Source organism: Hemitrygon akajei, unplaced genomic scaffold (assembly GCF_048418815.1).
Source record: "Hemitrygon akajei unplaced genomic scaffold, sHemAka1.3 Scf000050, whole genome shotgun sequence".
In the NCBI taxonomy this organism is placed as follows: Eukaryota; Metazoa; Chordata; class Chondrichthyes; order Myliobatiformes; family Dasyatidae; genus Hemitrygon; species Hemitrygon akajei.
The window spans coordinates 2,993,116-3,013,233 of NW_027331936.1; the positions used below are offsets into that span (position 1 = coordinate 2,993,116).

General features: G+C 43.6%; 1 protein-coding gene across 1 annotated transcript in view; it reads left to right on the forward strand.

The window, feature by feature from the left end:
- The window catches only part of LOC140721130 (uncharacterized), an 80,786-nt gene that overhangs the window by 32,552 nt on the left and 28,116 nt on the right, over positions 1–20,118 (forward strand). The window contains 2 exon segments of the mRNA XM_073036006.1: positions 17,216–17,634; positions 17,720–17,900. Of these exon segments, the coding sequence (XP_072892107.1) occupies positions 17,216–17,634; positions 17,720–17,900 (600 nt within the window).

The window sequence follows — 20,118 nt, forward strand, 5'->3', positions numbered from 1 at the left end:
GGGATGGCCACAACAGTACTCGGCGATGGCTATTTAACCTCATTCACCTTCCTGACTCTCACCCAGTTTCCGGTGTCCTGCACCCTGGGTGGAACTCACATCTCTTCATGTCACATCCATCACCCCGTCCAACTGCCAGATGATCTGGAATTCATCCATTTCAAGTTCCAGCTCCTTAACGTGCCGGGTTACAAGCTGCAGCTGGATGCACATCTTGTAGGTGAGGGCATCAGGGACACTGGAGGTCTCCCCTCTTTCCCACCAATGTCCCCTCTGATTTGAAATATGTGCGCAAAAAACTTGTGCTGTGCAATGCTTATCCAGTGACAACAATATGGTCTGCTCTGAATTTTACATTTTGAGGTATTCAGTTCAACAGCTAGCGAATCACTGTCAGTAAGAATTTTGATCTCCTCTGGGATTGATCGAGTTCATCTGCACTCTCACACAGCCTATGTACCATGCCTGTAGCTGGTAATAAACGATGTTCTCGTCAGAGCTTTTGCATACTATCCATATCTGATTTGTTTGCTAAATGATGATTTAAAAAGTCAGACTTCCAAAGATTGCTCGACTTCTTCCCACTTGCAAATTCTCCAGCAACTTTTGCATCATCGCAATACACACAGGTGACTCCACTTTCTGTATTGTACATAAATATTCCCCCTGAAACCTCCCGAAGGGGACTGAAGGTGGTGAACTCAGTGATGGCAATGTCAATGAATATGAAGGGAAGGGCAGTAGTCTGTCTCACTGGTGTCTGGCACATTTGTGATGTGAAAGCTACTTGTTGCCCAGGGCAAAGGTGTTTGATATCATTATGTAACCAGAGAGATTGGGCTGAAGCATGTTGTCACCGGTAGAAAATTCCAGAACACGAGGTGGTCGAACAAGGAACACACACAAAATGCTGGAGGAACTCAGCAGGCCTGGCAGCATCTATGGAAAAGAATATTATAGTTGAGTTCCTCCAGCATTTGCGTTTCTTGGATCTCCAACATAGGAAAAAAAACAGAAAAAACAGAAAACCTACAGCATAATACAGGCCCTTCGGCGTACAATGCTGTGCCGAACATTACTTACTTTAGAAATTACCTAATATTCCCCACAGCCCTCTATTTTTCTACGTGCCATGTACCTATCCAGGAGCCTCTTAAAAGACTCTATTGTATCCGCCTCCATCACAGTCACCAGCAGCCCATTCCACACACTCGCCACTCTGCGTAAAAAAAACCTCACCCCTCGTGGTGATATCACGTGTCAGAACGCGATGGTACCGAGCATGCGCAGAAATGAAGAATGTTCGAGAAGCATGGCAGTGTAAAACGTGGTTTTGTTGGTGTTAAATAAAAGGTCAAATTCTTCCAGAATATGGTTTGTTATGAGTAACTCTCAGTATGTATAAACCACACAACACCCCTGACATCTCCTTCCAACCGGCTTCCAAGCACCTTTAAACTGTGCCCTCTCCACAGATTCTCTTTTTTTTATGATTGGAAACAAAACAAAGGTGATTTTCTCAACTGCTGCTGTAAAAGATTTTGTTCCCTTTCTCCGAGTTCCTAATACTTGCATTTAGATAGCTGGAGCTCAGCTCTGTCTGAGAGATCCATCGGTTCCCATTCCCTCATCGGCCAGAATCTCCCCGGGGCCCGTGTACGGATCGTGGGGCTGAGAGACAGTTAAGAGAGTAGGACTGTGCCGGGATTGCGGGTCACGATATCCGAAACTCAGAGAAATTTCCCTAAATCGTTGTGAACACTCTTACCTTATGCTGATTCTTCCGTTTGTGCACTTCGCGTATGCGTGATATCCGGGTACGTGAAAAACGCTGACGCCTGTGCATTCAATCGGTCCTTCGGCGAAAGCGAAATTTATAACGCACGGATTTCTGGGTAATCAGGGAGCCATTGAAAGTTTCTGCAACCACCGGTTCCATGACAATACTTCAGTGCTTTTTTTTGTGTGGCGGCTCCCATAAACAATATACTCCATATCAGCAAGCACTTCGTGTATCTAATGCCAAAGTAAAAACCAATTACAAATGCAGATACGAAACACAGAAGATTCTGCAGTTGCTGGAAAAATAGACACACACACACACACACACACACACAGCAACTAAGCAGAGGAGTACACAGTCTAGGCATGTGATTTCCTCCAGTACTTTGCAGAAATTAACCACCTTTTTCAATCAAAACGATTCAAAATGTTTCTGATCTTTCATTTGTACCCACATCCTGCTGGCGTTATTCCTCTTCGTCCTACTCATCGTAAACTGCAGGTCCCATTTGTTTCTGGAGTCCCAAAGGCCTGACTCAGGATGACAACTCTTTGGTTTCTGACTCTGCACCATCGAAGATTCACTCGCTAGTCTGCTGTCAGGCTTTAGAGGCGCATTGCAACAGCTCAACTGTCTGAGGCACAGTCCTTTGAAATTAGTGAAAATGACCCAAAACGTTCAAAAGAGCAGGGAAGAAGGAGTTAACAACCATAGTCCGGAGTTTTGAAGAACGTTAAAACCACAGTTCTTCAGCATGGAGAAAATCATGCAGGAAATTCATGGAGGTATATTTGATGATGAGAGGCATTTGACGTGTGGATAGCCAAAGGATTTTTCCCAGGGCTGGAACGGCTAACACGAGGGGGCATAGGTTTAAGTTGCTTGAATGTTGGTACAGATGTGATGTCAGAGCTAAGTTTTTTTAAACAAAGTGGTGTTTGTGTGGAATGCACTGCCAGCGACGATGGTAGAGGCGGATACAATAGGGTCTTTTAAGAGACTCTTAGACAGGTACATGGATCTTAGGAAAATAGGTGGCTACGCGGTAGGGTAATTCTTGGCAGTTTCTAGAGTAAGTTACATGGTCGGCACAACATTATGGCTCAACGCGTCTATAATATGCTGTAGATTTCTATAATTCTATGAAATTCAAGGGAAATCTCTTATCCCACGGAGAGGTGACTAGTTGCAACCTGTCATCATAGGGAGTGTGAGAGGGAAACGGCAGGGATAGATTTTGATAAACTGATATGGAACAGAAACATGGGCAGGAACCAAATGGACTGAGTAGCCTTTCTAGTTTACATTGTGAGGGTGATACAGACAGTAAGTACCTGAGACACGGGATAAATGATACAGAATTGATTTATCATTCACAGATCCACAATGTAAAACTTCTGTCTAGTTTAAGGCTAACATCAGCAGAACAGACTCCTCCAATGCTCAGTGACCAGGGTTCAGTCCTGGGTGCGATGAGCAGCCGCAAGAACTGCAGAATCTGACAGTAACAGTCCCTCATGAACCTGCAGCTGCCTTCAGTCACCGTGATGGTTAAACATTTAACACGGAGCTGATTTGAACTTCCTCCCTGATGTGAAGGTGCTGGTGTTGCCACAGCTGGGATGATTGAGTAAATCTCTTTCTTGAGTTATTAATCTTTTTATTGATATAAAAGGAATATAAATACAAACAAGAGAATTATCTCAAATGTACGTATCAATAACAATACAAACAGAAAGTGAAATAAAGATGATCAAAGTCATACATAGTGTTAAGCTATTATGTGATATATAATAAAAAAAGACGACAGCTGATTCTCCTCCATTCTATACATAGAGAAAAAAAATTAAATTATGAAAAGAAGAAAATAAAACACTATAAAAAAAGAAAGAATTTCTGATCAAATCTAGAACTTCGAAAAAAAATTGTAAAAGTAACAAATCAAACCAAATGAAAATATTGAATAAATGGTCGCCAGATTTGCTCAAATTTACAGGATGTATCTAATGTCCGACTTCTTATTTCCTCTAAACTTAGACAGGACATAATGGAGGAAAACCAATAAAAGACCATGGGTGGATTAGAATCCTTCCACTTCAATAAAATGGCTGTCCTATTCAATGAAGTTGAAAAGGCTATCATACGTTGAGTGGAATCAGGAATATTCAACGTAAGTGAATTAGGTTGTGGTTCCAGATGTAATTATCTAAAAAAGTCTACATTAGATAAATCTGGCTATCCACACGACCAATGGATCTCATCATCTTATACACCTGCATGAATTCCCTGCATGATTTTCTCCAGGGTGAATAAGACGATGGCCACACTGTGGTTTTAAAGTTCTTCAGAGCTCTGGGCTAAGGTGGTTCTTCCCTGCTCTTTTGAACATTTTGGGTCATTTTCACTAATTTTAAAGGACTGTGCCTCAGGAAGCTGGGTTGTTGTAATGTGCTTCTAAACCCTGACAGCAGACTATCGAGTGAATCTTCGATGGACCAGAGTCAGAAACCAAAGAGTTGCCAGCCTGAATCAGGGCTTTAGGACACCAGAAAAAAATTGAGGCCTGGAGTTTATGATGAGTAGGAGGAAGAGGAATCACACCAGCAGGATGTGGCTACAAATGAAAGATCAGAAACATTTTGAAACTGTTTGATTGAAAAAATGTGTTTAATTTCTGCAAAGTACTGGAGGAAATCAACAGATCAGGCAGCAAATGTGGAGAGGAATAAATAGACAACGTTTAGACCGAGCCCCTTCAGTACGCCTAGACTGTATACTCCTCTGCTTAGTTGCTGCCTGAACTGCACAGTTCCTCCAGCATTGTGTGTCTGAGTCTCTCTATTTCCAACAACTGCAGAATCTCTTCTGTTTCATACCTGCATGTGTAAGAGGATTGTACATTGGCATTAGATACACGGAATACCTGTTAGTATCGACTTTTTTGTTTCTGGGAGCTGCCACACAAAAAAAAACTGAGCTATGGACATGCAGCCGGTGCTTGCAGAGACATTCAATGGCACCGTGATTACCCATAAATCCATGCGTTAAAAATTTCGCTGTCGCCGAAGCACCGATCTAATGCGCAGACGTTAGCGTTGTTAATTATACCCGAACATCACGCATGCGCGCAGTGCACAAACCGAAGGATCAGCTTCAGGTAAGAGTGTTCGCCACGTGGAGTTTTCAACACAGTTTTAGGAAAATTTCTGTGAACTTCGGACACCGTGGCCCGCAGTCCCGGGACAGTCCTGCTCTCTTCCCTCTCTCTCAGCCGCACAATCCGTACACGGGCCGCGGGGAGCTTCCGGCTGATGAGGGAATGGGAACCGATAGATCTCTCAGACAGAGCTGAGCTCCAGCTATCTAAATGCAAGGATTAGGAACTCAGAGAAAGGGAACAAAAGCTTTTATATCAGCTGTTGAGAAAATCACCTTTTTTTCTACCTCCAATCACAAACAAGAGAAAACTTGTGGAGAGGGCACAGTTATAAGGTGCTTGGAAGCAGGTACGAAGGAGATGTCAGGGGTTGTGTTCTTTATACGTACTGTAGGTTACTCATCACAAACCATATTCTGGAAGAATTTACCTTTTATTTAACAACAACAAAACCACGTTTTACACTGCCACGCTTCTCGATCATTCTTCATTTCTGCGCATGCTCGGAACTCCGTTCCATCCCTTTCTGACACGTGATATCACCACGAGGGGTGAGGTTTTTTTTTACGCAGAGTGCCGAGTGCGTGGAATGGACTGCTGGTGACTGTGATGGAGGCGGATACAATAGGGTCTTTGAAGAGGCTCCTCGATAGGTACATGACACGTAGAAAAATAGAAAGCTGTGGGGAATATCAGGTAATTTTTAACGTAAGTAATGTTCGGCACAGCATTGGGGGCCGGAGGTTGAGGCTTACTTTTTCGATGTTGGAAATCCAAGAAACACACACAAAATGCTAGAGGAACTCCACATTGATATAATTTTCCTTAGATGCTGTCTGACCTGCAGCATTTTATGTGTGCTCCTTGTTCTACCACTTCTTGTTTTGGAATTTTCTACTGGTGAGAAAATGCCTTGTCCCATTCTCTCCGGATACATAATGATATTGAACACCTTTGCCCTGGGCAACAAGCAGCTTTCACATCACAAATGCGCCAGACTCCAGTGAGACAGAGGACTGCCCTTCCCTTCATATACATTGGCATTGCATTCACTGAGTTCACCACTGTCAGTCCCTTGGGGAAGGGTTCAGGGGGAATATTTATGTATAATACAGAAAGTGGAGTCACCGGTGTGTATTGTGATGATGCAAAAGTTGCTAGAGAATTTCAAGTGGGAAGAAATCGAGTAATATTTGGAAATCTGACTTTTTAAAGCATTATTTAGCAAACAAATCAGATATGGATAGTATGCAAAAGCTCTGTCGAGAACATCCTTCATTACCTGCTACAGGCTTGCTACATAGGCTGTGTGAGAGTGCAGATGAACTCGATCAAACCCAGAGGAGATCAAAGTACTTATCAACAGTGATTCGGTAGCTTTTGAAATGAATATCTCAAAATATAAAATTCAGAGCAGACCATATTGTTGTCACTGGGTAAACATTGCACAGCACAAGGTTTTTGCGCACATATTTCAAACCGGAGGGGACATTAATGGGAATGAGGGGAGACTTCAGTGTCCCTGATGCCCTCAACTACTAGATGTGCATCCAACTGCAGCTTGTAGCCCTGCACTTTAAGGAGCTGCAACTTGAAATGGACGAATTCTGGATCATCCGGCAGTTGGATGGGGTGATGGATATCACATGAAGAGATGTGAATTACATCCAAGTTGCAGCACACAGGAAACTGGGTGAGTGTCTGGAAGATAACTGAGGTTAAATAGTCATTGTTGAGTAATCGTCTGGCCATCCCCCACAAGAATAGGTAGACCACTTTAGAAACTGTTGTGGGGGGGATTACCTGATGGGGGAAAGTTAAAGGGGAGATGGGGGATTTGTTAGTTAGGGGAACAGAACTAGAAAGGGACTAATATCCTAGTGGCAAGGCTTGCAAGTGCTCCCCTGTGGGGTGGGTGGTTAAACTAAAGTTGCAGGGAGGATTGGAGCCAAAATGACAGAACAGATAGTGGACAGAGTGAATTGAATTGACTTTATTACATACATCATTCATATACTTAAAGAGTAGAAATCTTTACGTTATGTCTCCATCTAAGTGTGCAATTTATAATAGATAGATAGATAGATAGATAGATAGATAGATACTTTATTCATCCCCATGGGGAAATTCAACTTTTTTCCAATGTCCCATACACTTGTTGTAGCAAAACTAATTACATACAATACTTAACTCAGTAAAAATATGATATGCATCTAAATCACTCTCTCAAAAAGCATTAATAATAGCTTTAAAAAAGTTCTTAAGTAGTTTACTTAAATACATTGAGTCCTAACCCCGGCACTTTAACATATCTTACTCCTGTCGGTTGAATTGTAAAGCCGAATGGCATTGGGGAGTATTGATCTCTTCATCCTGTCTGAGGAGCATTGCATCAATAGCAACCTGTCGCTGAAACTGCTTCTCTGTCTCTGGATAGTGCTATGTAGAGGATGTTCAGGGTTTTCCATAATTGACCGTAGCCTACTCAGCACCCTTCGCTCTGCTACCGATGTTATACTCTCCAGTACGTTGCCCACGACAGAGCCCGCCTTCCTTACCAGCTTATTAAGACGTGAGGCGTCCCTCTTCTTAATGCTGCCTCCCCAACACGCCACCACAAAGAAGAGGGCGCTCTCCACAACTGACCTATAGAACATCTTCAGCATCTCACTACAGACATTGAATGACGCCAACCTTCTAAGGAAGTACAGTCGACTCTGTGCCTTCCTGCACAAGGCATCTGTGTTGGCAGTCCAGTCTAGCTTCTCGTCTAACTGTACTCCCAGATACTTGTAGGTCTTAACCTGCTCCACACATTCTCCATTAATGATCACTGGCTCCATATGAGGCCTAGATCTCCTAAAGTCCTAAAGTAATTGATAATAATCAATATGTACAACAGGGCATTCAAGATAACAGAAATACAATTGTATCAGCATGAATGAATCAGTCTGATAGCCTGGTGAAAGAGGCTGTCCCGGATCCTGTTGGTCCTGGCTTTTATGCTGCGGTACTGTTTCCCGGATGGTAGTGGCTGCAACAGTCTCTGGTTGGGGAGAATGAGCTCTCCAATAATTCTATGGGTCCGTTTTACACAATAATGTAAATACCCTGGATAGTGGGAAGTTCACATATGCAGATGGGCTGGGCTGTCTGCACCACTCTCTGCAGTGTCCAGCGACTGAGGGAAGTAAAGTTCCCATATCAGGCAGTGATGCAGACTCTCAGGATGTTCTCAAGTTGCCCCTGCAGAAAGTTCTTGGGATTTGGGGAACCATTCCAAACTTCTTCAACAGTCTGAGGTGAAAGAGGCACTGTTGTGCCTTTTTCACCACACAACCGGTATGTACAGACCTGGTGAGATCCTCGGTAATGTGTATGCTGAGGAACTTATAGCTGTTCACCCTCTGAACAGCAGATCCATTGATGTCAGTAGGGTTTATCCTGTATCCATTCTTTCTGTCGTCCACAACCTGCTCCTTTGTTTTTGTGACAATGACGGAGAGGTTGTTTTCTAGACACCAGCCAGATGTTGTTCCGACCTCAGACAAAGTCAGCAATCAAAAGTTTGAGCATGGTGAGATGAATGTGATGAGATGTGTATATCACAATGCAAGAAGCCTCGTTGGAAAGCCAGATTAGCCCAGGGCATGGAATTATCATATTGTAGCCATTACTGGGAGTTGGTTACACCCAACAATCTGAGGGATTTAGAGGAACAAATTTGTAGAGAGATCACAGACTATTCCAAGAAACAAAGGCTGAGATTGTAAGCGATTTTAACTTTCCATATATTGAGTGGGACTCCCATACTGTAAAAGGACTAAAATGGGTAGAGATTGTCAAATGTGCCCTTGATCAGGACGTAGAATTCCTGATGTAGAAGTGTGCAAGAAGCTGTTAGGAAACAATCCAGGGCTAGTGACAGAAATTAGTGTATGGGAACACTTTGTATCCAGAGGTCATAATGCTATTAGATTCCAAGTAAATATTGAAAAAGAGAGGTCTGGAACACAGGTTGAGATTCTAAATTGGAGAAAGGTCAATGTTGATGGTATCAGAAAGATCTAACAAGTGTGGCTGGGACAGAATGTTTTTTGGCAAAGGAGTAAATAGTCAGTGGGACACCTTTAGAAGTGAAATTTTAAAGGTGTAGAGTTTGTATGTGTCTGTCAAAATAAAAGTTGAGATGCAAATGGTGCAGGGAACCTTGGTTTTCAAGAGGAATCGAGGCCCCATTTATTTTGTTCCTCTAAAAGCCTCAGGCTGTTTAGTGCAACCAAGAGCCATTAATGGTTACAATATCATCATTCCATGCCCTGAGCATATCTGACCTTTTTTTTAGTTGTCATCTGTTGGCTTCTAAAAGCCTGCCAATAATCTTTGCTCTTTTGTTTGCCCTCTCGAATTGTCTTTTATGTTGGGTTTGGCTTGTCATTTCACCACAGTTGTGTCCTCCTGGCTTTCCAATGCTTGCACTACTTTGGGATGTATCCATCACTCAGCTCCCAAATTGCTCTAGAAACTCCAGCCATTGCTGCTCCATTGTTGCTGCTGCCAGTTTCCCCTCCAATCAAGTCTGGCCAGCCTCTCTGTCATTGAAACATGGAGAAGTTCAGTACAGAAACATGCCATTTGGCCAATCTTCTCAATGCTGGAAAAATATTCAAGCTGTGGAATGCAATGACCTGCACCGGGACCATAGCACTCCATAAACCTACCATCCAGATACCCATCCAAACTTCACTTAAATGGTGAAATCGAGCTACCATACACCACTTGTGCTGGCATCTCATTCCACACTCTCAAAGCCAATAATTTGTTCCACATAAATTTTCACGTCCCCGCTTACCCATCACCTCTGGTTGTCGTCACACTTAAAATCAGTTGGAAAAACCTACTTGAATTTACCCACTGTATTCCCTTATATTTTGTCTGTGCAGAAACATAGAAACCTACAGCACAATACAGGCCTTTTGGCCCAAACATATCCTTACCATAAATCTACCTAGGCTTACCCCTAGCCCTCTAACTTTCTAAACTCCATGTATCCATCCAGGAGTCTCTTAAAGACCCTTTCATTTCCTCCTCAACCACGGCCGCTGGCAGCCCATTCCATGCACTCATCACTCTCTGTGTGAGAGGAAAAAAACTATCTTCTATACTTCAAACAAATCCTCAAAACAATGTATTATTTCCTTGTTTATATTTAGAGCCTTTATTACGTTTAGAAGATGATGAGGGGCATTGATCGTGTGGATGGCCTGAGGTTTTTTCCCAGGGCAGAATTGGCTAATATGGGGGGCATACAGTCTTTTAAGGTGCTTGGAAATAGATACCGAGGGGATGTCAGGGGTAAGTTTATTACACAGAGCGTGCTGGATGTGCGTAATGCACTGCCAGCAGCCGTGTTTGAGGCAGATACAATAGGGTCTTTTAACAGCCTCTTAGATAGGTACACAGAAAAATAGAGGGCTGTGTGCTGGGGAAGTTCCAGGCAGCTTCTAGAGTAGGTTACATGGTCGGCACAGGATCATGGGCCAAAGTGCCTGTAATGTGCTGTAGGTATCACTGTTATAGTTAAGGAGCAAAACAACTTTGGTTAACTTTCAATCATCTGGTACCACCCCCGTCACTAAGGATGACTTAATGATCTCTGCCAGGGACCCGACAATTTCTGCACTTGCCTCCCACAGGGTCTGAGGGAGCACCTTCTCATGCCCTGGAGATTTATCCACCCTAATCTGCCTCAGGATAGGAAACACCTCCTCCACTTTAGTCAGTACAGGGTCCACGATGTTAATGCTGCTTTTCCACACTTCCATAGACTCTGTGTCCTGTCTCCGGACTAAACAGAGATTTTAAAAAAATGAGGATCTCCCTATCTGTTTTGTTTCCACACGTGGATTGCCACGCTAGTCTTCCAGAGGACCAACTTTCTCCCTTGCAATACTTTTGCTCCTAATCTATCACGATAATCACTTAGGATTATCCTTCATCTTTTCTGTGAGGGCAACCTCATGCCTTCTGTTAGCCATCCTGATTTATTTCTTATGTGTTCTCTTGCATTTCTTATACTCCATTAGAACCTGCCTGCCTATCCCTGTTATGCAACTCCATTTTGTGCTTCACCAGGGTCCCAATATCTCTTGAAATCCAAGGTTCCCTACAGTTTAACATATCCTCTTCGCTGTCAATCAACAGTGCTGCACCTCAGGGGTGTGTGCCTAGCCCACTGCTGTACTCTCTGTATACACATGGCTGTCTGGCAAGGCATAGCTCAAACACCATCTACAAATTTGCTGACGATACAACCATTGTTGGTAGAATCTCAGATGGTGACGAGGGGGCGTACAGGAGTGAGATATGACAGCTAGTGGAAGGGTGTCACAACCTGACACTCAACGTCAGTAGGACGAAAGAGCAGATTGTGGACTTCAGGAAGAGTAAGATGAGGGAGCACGTACCAATCCTCATAGAGGGATCAGAAGTAGAGACAGTGAGCAACTTTAAATTCCTGGGTGTCCTGATCTCTGAGGATCTAATCTGGTCCCAGCACATTGATGTAGTCAGAAAGAAGGCACGACAGTGGCTATACTTTGTTAGGACTTTGAAGTGTTTTGGTATGTCAACAAATACGCTCAAAAACTTCTATCGTTTTACTGTGGAGAGCATTCTGACAAACTGGATCACTGTCTGTTGTGGAGGGGCTTCTGCACAGGACCGTAAGAAGCTGCAGAAGGTTGTAAATCTAGTCAGCTCCATCTTGGGTACTAGCCTACAAAGTATCCAGGACATCTTTAGGAAGCAGTGTCTCAGAAAGGCAGCGTTTATTATTAATGTCCACCAGCACCCAGGGCATGCCCTTTTCTCACTGTTACCATCAGGCCTGAAGGCACACACTCAGCGATTCAAGAACAGCTTCTTCCCATCTGCCATCTGATTCTTAAATGGACTTTGAAGCTTTGGACACTATCTCACTTTTACTGTTTTTGCACATTTTTAATTATCTATCCATTATACATAATTGATTTAACTGTTTATAATGTTTTAATGTATTTATTTTATTATTATTATTATTATCTATGCTAGGTTATGTATTGCATTGAACTGCTGCTGCAAAGTTAACAAATTTCACGACCCATGCCGGTGATAATAAACCTGATTCTGATTCCGAGTTTCTATCTTTACCTTTTATTCTGACAAGCACATACCCGCTTTGTACTTTCAAAATTTCACTTTGAAGGCCTCGCATTTACCAAGCACACTTTTGCCATAAAGGAGCCTGTCCCAGTCCACAGTTGCCAGATTCTAGTGTCATAATTCCAGGTGTTGATCATGCCCTGAACACATCCACCTTTCCTACACTGCTCCTTGTATTGAAATATACAGGGCTCAGCATATTCACTGCACAATGCTCAAGTTTTTCATTCCTGACTTTGTCCGAGGACTGAACAACATCTGTCTCCACAACCCCTCCACTATCTGGTCTGTTATTCAGGCTCCCATTCCCCCTGCAACTTTGGTTTAACCGCCCCCCCACCTTACCCCCACCTCCCAGCATGCAGCTCTCTCACATCTTTGGTTTTCCTCTCCCAGATCAATAAAAAGGAGGTGCATACCAGGTACAGGCAGATAGGAACAAATGAGGTACTTATGAAATACAGGAAATTCAAGTGAACACTTATGAAAGAAATAAAAGAAGGCATGAGGTTGCCCCAGCAGACAAGGTGAAGGAGAATCCTCAGGGATTCTGCTGATATGTTAAGAGCAAAAAGGTTGCAAGGGAAAAAAATTAATCCTCTGCAAGATCAGAATGGTAATCCATATGAGGAAACAAAATAGATGGGGAGATTTTTTTTTGCATCCGTATTTACTCAAGAGATGAACACAGAGTCTATAGAAGTGAGGCAAAGCAGCAACAACTTCATGGACCCTGTACAGATTACAGATGTGGAGTTGTTTACTGTCATAAGGCAAATTAGTGTGGATAAATCCCCAGGGCCTGACAAGTTCTTCCCTGGGACCCTGCGGAAGACAAGTGCAGAAATTGTCAGGGCACAAACACAGATATTTAAATAATCCTTAGTGACAGGTGAGGTACTGGAGGATTGGAGGACAGCCGATGTTGTTCTACTGTCCAAGAAAGGCTCTGAAAATAAATAAGAAATTGTACGTTGGTGAGCTTGACATCAGTAGGGGCAAAGTTATTGCAAGTTATGTGCAGGAACCGGATATATAAGTATTTGGATCGATGTGGACTGATTAAGAATAGACAGCATGGCTTTGTGCATGATAGGTCATGTCTAACCAATCTTATAGAGTCTCTCGAGGAAGTTATCAGGAAAGTGGATGAAGGCAAGGCAGTGGATGTTGTCTACATGGACGTTAGCAAGTCACTTGACAAAGTCTCATATGGGAGGTTGGTCAAGAAGGTTCAGTCACTCAGCATTCAAGATGAGACAGTAAATTGGATGAGACACTGTCTTTGGGAGAAGCCAGAGTGTGGTAGCAGATGGTTGCCTCTCTAACTGTAAGCCTGTGATTAGTTGTGTGCCATAGGGATCAGTGCTTGTTTTGTTGTTGTTTGTCATCTATATTAGTAATCTGGATGTTGGTGTGCTTAACTGGATCAGCAAATTTGTGGGTGACACCAAGATTGGTGGTCTAGTGGACAGCGAGGAAAACTATCATGGCTTGCAGTGTGACCTGGACTCGCTGGAAAAATGTTTTGAGAAATGAAAGGTAGAAGTTAAAGCAGAAACATGTGAGGTGTGGCAGTTTGGTAGGACCTACCAGGGTGGATCTTACACAGTGACTGTTTGGGCACTGAGGAGTGTTGTAGAGGAAAGGATTCTGGGAATACAGGTCTATAATTCACTGAAAGTGGTGTCACAGTTCAATGTGGATGGAAAGAAAGTTTTTGGTACATTGGCCTTCATGAACCAAAGTACTGAGTACAGGAGATGAATGTTATGTTGACATTGTACAAGATATTGGTGAGGCCTAATTTGGAGTATTGAGTGCAGTTTTGGTCACCAACCTACAGGAAAGATGTAAAGACTTTGAAGGAGTTCAGAGAAAATTCACAAGGATGTTGCCAGGTCTGGAGGACTTGGGTTGTAAGGAGAGATTGAACAGGTCAGGACTTTATTCCATAAGACCATAAGACAAAGGAGCAGAAGTCGGTCACTCGGCCCATCGAGTATGCTCTGCCATTTTATCTTGAGCTGATCCAGTCAATCTCCCCTTTAGTCCCATTCTCCCGCCTTCTCACCATAACCTTCGATGTCCTGGCTACTCAGATGCCTATCAATATCTGCCTTAGATACACCCAATGACTTGGCCTCCACTGCGGCCCGTGGCAATAAATTCCACATATTCACCACCTTCTGGCTAAAAAACATTTCTTGCATCTCTGTTCTGAATGGGCACCCTTCAATCTTTAAGTCATGCCCTCTTGTACTGGACTCTCCCACCATGGGAAACAACTTTGCCGCATCCACTCTGTCCATGCCTTTCAACATTCGAAATGTTTTTATCAGGTCTTCCCTCATTCTTCTAAACTCCAAGGAGTACAGTCCAAGAATGGTCAAACATTCCTTATACGTTAACCCTCTCGTTCCTGGAATCATTCTAGTGAATCTTCTCTGAATCCTTTCCAAAGACAGAACATCCTTTCCTAAATAAGGAGTCCAAAACTGCACAGAGTATTCCAAGTGAGGTCTTATCAGTGCCTGACAGAGCCTCAACATTACATCCCTGTTCCTATACTCTATTCCTCTAGAAATGAATGCCAACATTGCATTTGCCTTCTTCACCACCGACTCAACCTGGAGGTTAACCTTAAGGGTATCCTGCACGAGGACTCCTAAGTCCCATTGCATCTCAGAACTCTGAATTCTCTCCCTATTTAAATAATAGTCTGCCCGTTTATTTCTTCTACCAAAGTGCATGACGATACTTTCCGACATTGTAATTAGTTTGCCACTTCTTTGTCCATTCCCCCAATCTATCCATCTCTCTGCAGACTCTCTGTTTCCTCAGCACTATCAGACCCTCCACCTATCTTTGTATTGTCAGCATACTTAGCCACAAAGCCATCTATTCTATAATCCAAATCGTTGATATACAATGTAAAAAGAAGCGGCCCGAACATAGAATCCCGTGGAACACCACTGGTAACCGGCAGCCAACCAGAATGGGATCCCATTACTCCCACTCTCTGTTTCCCACCAATCAACCAACGCTTTATCCACATATGTAACTTTCCCATAATTCCATGGGCTCTTACCTTGTTTAGCAGCCTCATGTGTGGCACCTTGTCAAATGGTTCCTCAGTGAAGACTGATGCAAAATACTCGTTCAGTTCCTCCGCCATCTCCTTATCTCCCATTACAATTTCTCCAGCATCATTTTCTATCAGTCCTATATCTACTGTCACCTGTCTTTTACTCTTTATATACTTGAAAAAGCTTTTAGTCTCCTCTTTGATATTATTTGCTAGCTTCCTTTCATAATTCATGTTTTCCCTCTTAATGACCTTCTTAGTTTCCTTTTGTAAGCTTTTAAAAACTTCCCAATCCTCTGTATTCCGAATAATTTTGCTTCCTTGTATGCCCTCTGCTTCGCTTTTACTTTGGCTTTGACTTCTCTTGTCAGCAATGGTTGCATCCTTTTTCCATTCGAAAATTTCCTGAGGGTTCCTTCACTTCCATCTCTCTAATTACTTCCGGTTCATTGCACAATACCCAATCCAGTACAGCCGATCCCCTAGTGGGCTCAACAACAACCTGTTCTAAAAAGCCATCTTGGAGACATTCTACAAATTCTCTCTCTTGATATCCAGTGCCGACCTGATTTTCCCAATCCACTCGCATGTTAAAATTCCCCACAATTGGAATTCCTTGGAATGTAGAAGATTGAGGGGAGACTTGATGGAAGTATACCAAAATTATGAAGTTTATAGATGGGGTAAATGCAAGCTGGGTTTTACCACTGAGATGGGGTGGCACTACAACCAGAGGCCATGGGTTAAGGGGGAAAGGTGAGGGGAACATGAGGGGAAACGTCTTCACACTGACGGTCATTCGGGTATGGAATGAGCAGCCAGTACAAGTGGTGCAGGCAAGCTCAATTTCAACATTTAAGAGGTTCGTATAAGTACCTGGATGGTAGGAATATGGGAGTGGGCAGTTTAAATAGTTCAGCACAAACTAGATGGCCCAAAGGGCTGGATTCTGTGTTGTACTTTTCTATGACTGACAAGAACCTGAAATAATATGATTATTCATTTAATTCCTTTTAACGGCTGTGTGGACCAACCATTCATCTGGGCAGGAAATGTTTACATGGCTTCAAAACTGTGGCACTTTATATTGACAGTAGATAAAAGAAAATCCCAGCTACACATCAACAAAGGGTATTTGTGTGAGAGAGGTCAGTTACTGTGGGGCCAGGCACATTTGCAGCTCATTGGGAACAGGGAATAATACTAATGGAGAGAGTCAAACTGAGCCAGGTCACAGATTGGAGATGGCAGAAATGCCCCATTCTTATTCCAGATACCAGCACTGTGCCCAGTTGGAAGATGATTTCTCTCTCCAACTTGGGTTGAACCTCACTGTGACAGTGTGATGTCAGATCACACCTTGACAACTCAATTGATCTCATCTGAAATGTTGTCCTTCACTTTATGATGTACTATAAATCTTTTTTCAGGTTAAAAACGATAAGGAAATTATCTACGGGTTTGTCTGACACATCACGCCATTTTGTTGTCTATGTCCAGATATTTAAGAAGTGGAACAAGGGATTCACTCGATCATCGTTCCTACTCAGACTGTGGGGAGGAATTCACTCGATCATCTGACCGACTGGCATGCTGTCAATTTACACGGGGGAATCCATTTATCTGCTCAGACAGTGGGAATGGATTCAGACGGTCATTTCAACTGAAGGTACATCAGCAGGTTCACCATGGGCAAGGCCATTCATCTGTTCTGTGGGTGAGAATGGATTGAGACAGTCTTCCTGCCTGTTGCATACACCAGTCAGTGCACATTGAATTTGTGTGGAAGGATTCACTCAGTCAACTGACCTAATGGCTCAACAGCGAGTTCACACCGGGGAGCGGCCATTCACCTGCTCAGACTGTGGGAAGGGATTCACGTTGTCAGCTCATCTGCAAGCACACCAGTCAGTTCACACTGGGGAGAGGCCATTCGCCTGCTCGGACTGTGGGAAGGCATTCGCACGATTCGCTACCCTACAAGCACATCGGTCAGTTCACACTGGTGAGAGGCCGTTCACCTGTTCAGACTGTGGGAAGGGATTTGCGTTGTCATCTCACCTACTGAGACACCAGTCAGTTCACACTGGTGAGAGGCCGTTCACCTGCTCGGACTGTGGGAAAAGATTCACTTCATCATCTCAACTTAAGGTACATCAGCGAGTTCACACTGGGGAGAGACCGTTCACTTGCTCAGACTGTGGGAAGGGATTCACTCAGTCATCCTACCTACAAGCACACCAGTCAGTTCACACTGGGGAGAGGCCATTCACCTGCTTGGACTGTGGGAAAGGATTCACTTCATCATCTCAATTTAAGGTACATCAGCGAGTTCACACTGGGGAGAGGCCATTCACCTGCTCAGTCTGTGGGAAGGGATTCACTTCATCATCCAACCTACAAGCACATCAGCGAGCTCACACTGGGGAGAAGCCATTCCATCTGTTCAGACTGTGGGAAAGGATTCACTTCATTATTTAACCTTAAGGTGCATCAGCGAGTTCACACTGGGGAGAGGCCATTCACATGCTCAGACTGTGGGAAAGAATTCACTACATCATTCCAACTTAAGTTACATCAGCGAGTTCACACTGGGGAGAGGCCGTTCATCTGCTCAGAATGTGGGAAAGGATTCACTTCGTCATCTAATCTTAAGCTACATGAGCGAGGTCACAGTGGGGAAAGGCCATTCACCTGCTCAGACTGTGGGAAGGCGTTCAGGTCGTCATCTCACCTACTGAAACACCAATTAGTACACACTGGTGAGAGGCCGTTCACCTGCTTGGACTGTGGGAAAAGATTCACTCAGTCATCCCACCTGCAAGCACATCGAGTTCACACTGGGGAGAGGTCGTTCACCTGCACAGAGTGTGGGAAAGGATTCACTCAGTCATCCCACCTACAAGCACATCAGCGAGTTCACACTGGAGAGAGGCCATTCACCTGCTCAGAATGTGGGAAGGCATTCACTTTTCCATCTCAAGTGAAGGTACATCAGCGAGTTCACACTGGGGAGAGGCCATTCTCCTGGTCAGACTGTGGGAAGGGATTCACTCAGTCATCCCACCTGCGAGCACACCAGTCAGTTCACACCGGGGAGACTCTGGTCACTTGCTCGGACTTTGGGAAGAGATTCACTCAGCCAAATCAACCAAATGTGCATCATTGAGTTCACACTGGAGAGACCGTTCACTGGATGTGTGTCCATCACCGTTGGGAATGCAATTTCGAGATTGACTGTCGGTGCTGAACTCTGCAATTATTGCTGCTGCTCACCACACCCAGTTCTGCACCCTGGTCACTGGGCATGGGAGGAGTTTCTTCTGCTGCACATTCACCTTTAATGAGATGTGTTTAATACTCTGGACCTGAGACAAATAAATCAGTTCTAGTTTAAACTCTGTCTCTGGTACTTAGTGAATATATAACACACGTAGTGCTCAGTAGAGAGTCAACTCAGGCTGCCTCGACCTTGCCGAGATTCAATTCCACGACAGTCCTTTTAAATCATCCCCTGTTATTCACCTCTCACTCTCCCTGTGGTGATGGGTTCCAAACAGTCACCACTCTGTGGGTGAAGAGGTTTCCCTTGAATTTCCTGCAGACTGAAGAAGTTGAGCTGACTGCGGTTCTGTCTGAAATTCTTCGCCCCTCAAATCTCTGGGCTGAGGAAGAATGACATTGGTAGTTAACCTCCTCAGTCATGACTCATTTCCATTTTATGGGTCATTTTTCCTGCTTACAAAGGGTTGTTGAAAACACCAGTGTCCTTTAAAGACTGGAAGTAGAATTGGAAACCATCAGTTGGATGTTCAAAGAATCATGATCAGAAACCAGAGGCAGGTCTGCACAGGGTAGAGTGTGGGGCTCTGGAAGATGTTTGGGGTAAGAACGTATCATGAGAAGGGAATCAGCAGCAGGGAGTGGAACCGAATAACAGAGTAGGAACACTTCGAAGCTGATTGACAGAAAATAATTCGGTTGCCTGACTGATGACAGAAACAATACCTGTTGTGAGGTGCTCCATTGGTTGACGAAGATGTGGGTGTTGGGAATGGTTATATCTATTGAGGGAGTTATTCCTGCTTGTTCATCCTGTAATATAATTTCCGGATGGTTATTATATAACCATATAACAATTACAGCATGGAAACAGGCCATCTCAGCCCTTCTAGTCCATGCTGAAAGCTTACTCTTACCTAATCCCACTGACCTGCACTCAGCTCATAACCCTCCATTCCATTACCGTCCATATACCTATCCATTTAAAAAAATATATCGAACCTGCTTCTACCACTTCCACTGGAAGCTCCTCCACACAGCTACTGCTCTCTGAGTAATGAAGTTCCCACTTGTGTTACCCCTAAACTTTTGCCCCCTAACTCTCAAATCATGTCCTCTTGTTTGAATCTCCCCTACTCTCAATGGAAAAAGTCTATCCGCAACAACTCCATCTATCTCCGTCATAATTTTAAATACCTCTATTAAGTCTCCACTCAAACTTCTATGCTCCAAAGAATAAAGACCTAACTTGTTCAACCTTTCTTTGTAACTTAGGTGCTGAAACCCAGGTAACATTCTAGTAAATCTTCTCTGTACCCTCTCTATTATATTGACATCTTTCCTATAATTCGGTGAACAGAACTGTACACAGTACTTCAACTTTGGCCTGAACAATGCCTTGTATAATTTTAACATTACATCTCAACTCCTATACTCAATGCTCTGATTTATAAAGGCCAGCATACCAAAAGCTGTCTTCACAACCCTATCCACATGAGATTCCACCTTCAGGGGACTATTCACCATCATTCTATTATCTATGCCCATAGATCACTCTGTTCTACTGCATTCTTCAATGCCCTACTATTTACCATGTATGTCCTA